Source organism: Elephantulus edwardii, unplaced genomic scaffold (assembly GCF_000299155.1).
Source record: "Elephantulus edwardii isolate Elephantulus edwardi_28Jun2011 unplaced genomic scaffold, EleEdw1.0 scaffold00027, whole genome shotgun sequence".
NCBI lineage: Eukaryota > Metazoa > Chordata > Mammalia > Macroscelidea > Macroscelididae > Elephantulus > Elephantulus edwardii.
Genome location: NW_006399777.1, coordinates 12,975,173 through 12,976,622, shown reverse-complemented (window position 1 = coordinate 12,976,622; position 1,450 = coordinate 12,975,173). Strand labels below are relative to the sequence as shown.

Sequence of the window (1,450 nt, the reverse complement as noted above, 5' to 3'; positions counted from 1 at the left end):
CGCCTAAGACTCGAGACTCTGGTACTTGGGCTCCTACCTCTCCTGCGCGCAGCCCCCGGCCGCCTGCCCTCACCTGTCCCACCCTTGCTGCGCCCGCGCGCTCCCCCGGGGGTTTCCTGGGGGGCCTGGACTGGTATGATTAGTTGAACTTTGCGGGGTCAGCAACTTCTCTCCCAACCTCCCTCCCAGCGGTGCCAAGAGGCCAGACCAGCACAGAATCCCGTCTCAGGACGGCTAGACAGACTGCCAACTGCGCCCAGGACCGCGCGCGGATACCCCGCACCCCCAGTCCCCGCCTGCCCAGCCGCCTGGGGGGGACCATGTCCAAACCTTCAGATCACATCAAACGGCCCATGAACGCCTTCATGGTCTGGTCCCGGGGCCAGCGGCGCAAGATGGCCCAGGAGAACCCCAAGATGCACAACTCCGAGATCAGCAAACGCCTAGGAGCCGAGTGGAAGCTGCTGTCCGAGGCGGAGAAGCGGCCATACATCGACGAGGCCAAACGACTGCGCGCCCAGCACATGAAGGAGCATCCAGATTACAAGTACCGGCCGCGGCGCAAGCCCAAGAACCTACTCAAGAAGGACAGGTATGTCTTCCCCCTGCCCTACCTGGGCGACACGGACCCACTCAAGGCGGCCGGCCTGCCCGTGGGGGCCTCCGACGGCCTTCTGAGCACGCCCGAGAAAGCCAGGGCCTTTCTGCCGCCCGCCTCGGCACCCTACTCCCTGATGGACCCTGCGCAGTTTAGCTCCAGTGCCATCCAGAAGATGGGTGAAGTGCCCCACACCTTGGCCACCAGCGCACTGCCCTACGCCTCCACCCTGGGCTACCAGAACGGCGCCTTCGGCAGCCTCAGCTGCCCCAGCCAGCACACGCACACGCACCCGTCCCCCACCAACCCTGGCTTCGTGGTGCCCTGTAACTGTACCGCCTGGTCTGCCTCCACCTTGCAGCCCCCCGTCGCCTACATCCTCTTCCCCGGTATGACCAAGACTGGTATAGACCCTTACTCGTCAGCGCACGCCACGGCCATGTAACCTGCAGGGCGGCCTGCCAGCGAGGTCTTCACCTTGGCCTTTGGCCTAGCCTGTGGCCGCAGACGCCTGGGGCGGGGGAGGGGGGTCAGCCCTGTCACCGCCTCCTACTCTGACCCAGACTCAGTCTCTCTCTTGGGGGGGGGGCAAGGGAGGGGCGTCCTTCGAACCTGGGGCGCAGACAGGTGCCGGAAACTACTTACAAACATTAAGGCAGCTGCCCTGCCTGACTGCCCACACCCCTCGTGTGCCCAAGCCAATCTTGACTGTGCCCCCTCTGGACAATAAAGTAGGCAGCTTGGCTTTATTTATGCCCCTTTCTCTCCTTGAATGGGTTTTAGACCTCGAATTCCCAGATCCTGGTATTATGCCTAGAATATGCATATATATTTATTTTCTTTTGCACCCTG

At 62.8% G+C, this 1,450-nt stretch overlaps 1 protein-coding gene across 1 annotated transcript; it reads left to right on the top strand.

Moving 5' to 3' along the window:
- The first annotated feature begins 285 nt into the window (after positions 1–285).
- On the top strand, positions 286–1,051 carry SOX14 (SRY (sex determining region Y)-box 14). Its single transcript, XM_006883358.1, has one exon. The coding sequence runs from the start codon at positions 321–323 to the stop codon at positions 1,041–1,043; it is 723 nt and encodes a 240-aa protein (XP_006883420.1). The 5' UTR covers positions 286–320; the 3' UTR covers positions 1,044–1,051.
- Positions 1,052–1,450: the final 399 nt, after the last annotated feature.

Excerpts from the sequence above, each read along its gene's own strand:
- SOX14 (XM_006883358.1), top strand. The coding sequence starts at position 321 with ATGTCCAAACCTTCAGATCACATCAAACGGCCCATGAACGCCTTCATG.